We start from the raw sequence: 1,117 nt of genomic DNA, 5'->3' as shown, positions 1-1,117 counted from the left end.
CTGATGACATGATGTGAATTGGAGCTATAGAAATAAATAATATAGAATAGAATATTATTATTATTTAGCATTAATTATCTCACTTTTCTGTGACCGATCTGAGAAATATTCCATGTCAAACTTAAAAAGGTGAGTTTTCATGTCAGTAAAGTGATTTTACATGCCTTTAATTAAACTTTTTTATCTCCATGGTAACGATTATTAAATACATTCCTGGGCATCGACACCGTGTTTGAAATTTAAGTATCGCGATGGTTTAAAATCGGTTCAACAGCAGAAATATTTCCCCCTTTAAGGGCATCTATAGAAACATGTCAGGTTTTTAGGTTTTATTGCTTCTATTGTTGAGTTTTTAGTTTATTTTCTTCTTTATTCTAAGAATAACTCCAGATAATGGAGGTTTGTTTTCAGGGAGCCGTTTTCTCACCTAAAAACCCCACAAAGGTGACCTGGTATCCGTGTTTGCTGAGCGACAAAGCGTGATACTGCATCCGAGGACTGCGTCCGATGTCCCCCAGCACCAGGACGCAGACCCGCCGCTCCGAGGCGGCGTCCCGGAGCCGCAGCCTCCGCAGAAACATGGACAGGAGCCCGGCAGCAGCTGCCAGACAAACACCCGGACAGCTCACACCGGAGGATGCCGAGAAACACCAGGCTGCAACCGCAAGAAATGCAGCAAATCCTGCGAGGAGCGCCACGGTGGAACCGCACGTCGCCATGTTTGTTTGTTGGGGGCGGAGCCTCAGATTTAAAGGGACCGCAGCGATTAAAAATGCAAAATAAAAGTTCTTAAACTCAAAGAAAACTGAAAAACTCCACAAGTTTTTACTCTACAGACAAAAAATAACCCATTAATTTCCATTTAATTTATAAATAGAATTAGAAAAAAAATTTATATTTTGGTGTGTCTAGTTAAAAACGACATGTTAGTTTCATTTTTTATTAATTTGATGTTAAAATCCTTGAAGCAGTTGAGGCTCTAACTTATGATGGAGTATAAGGGCAGGCTTGGGATTTCTTTTTTCTATTACGAGAATAAAGACGTAAATTTATGAGAATAAAGTCGCACCGAGAATAGTCCTAAAATTACTAGAAGTTGTAACACTACGAGAATAAA

At 39.3% G+C, this 1,117-nt stretch overlaps 1 protein-coding gene across 1 annotated transcript in view; it reads right to left on the bottom strand.

Moving 5' to 3' along the window:
• The window catches only part of alg1 (ALG1, chitobiosyldiphosphodolichol beta-mannosyltransferase), a 15,896-nt gene extending 15,177 nt beyond the window's left edge, over window positions 1-719 (bottom strand). The window contains exon 1 of the mRNA XM_015381405.1: window positions 428-719. Within this exon, the coding sequence (XP_015236891.1) occupies window positions 428-719 (292 nt within the window). The remainder of the gene's footprint in view (window positions 1-427) is intronic.
• Between the last annotated feature and the right edge of the window lie 398 nt (window positions 720-1,117).

This window comes from Cyprinodon variegatus, unplaced genomic scaffold (assembly GCF_000732505.1).
Source record: "Cyprinodon variegatus isolate N-32 unplaced genomic scaffold, C_variegatus-1.0 Scaffold233, whole genome shotgun sequence".
Taxonomy (NCBI): Eukaryota; Metazoa; Chordata; class Actinopteri; order Cyprinodontiformes; family Cyprinodontidae; genus Cyprinodon; species Cyprinodon variegatus.
Note: the sequence above shows the minus strand (reverse complement) of the source record. Positions and strands in the feature narration are given on the sequence as shown.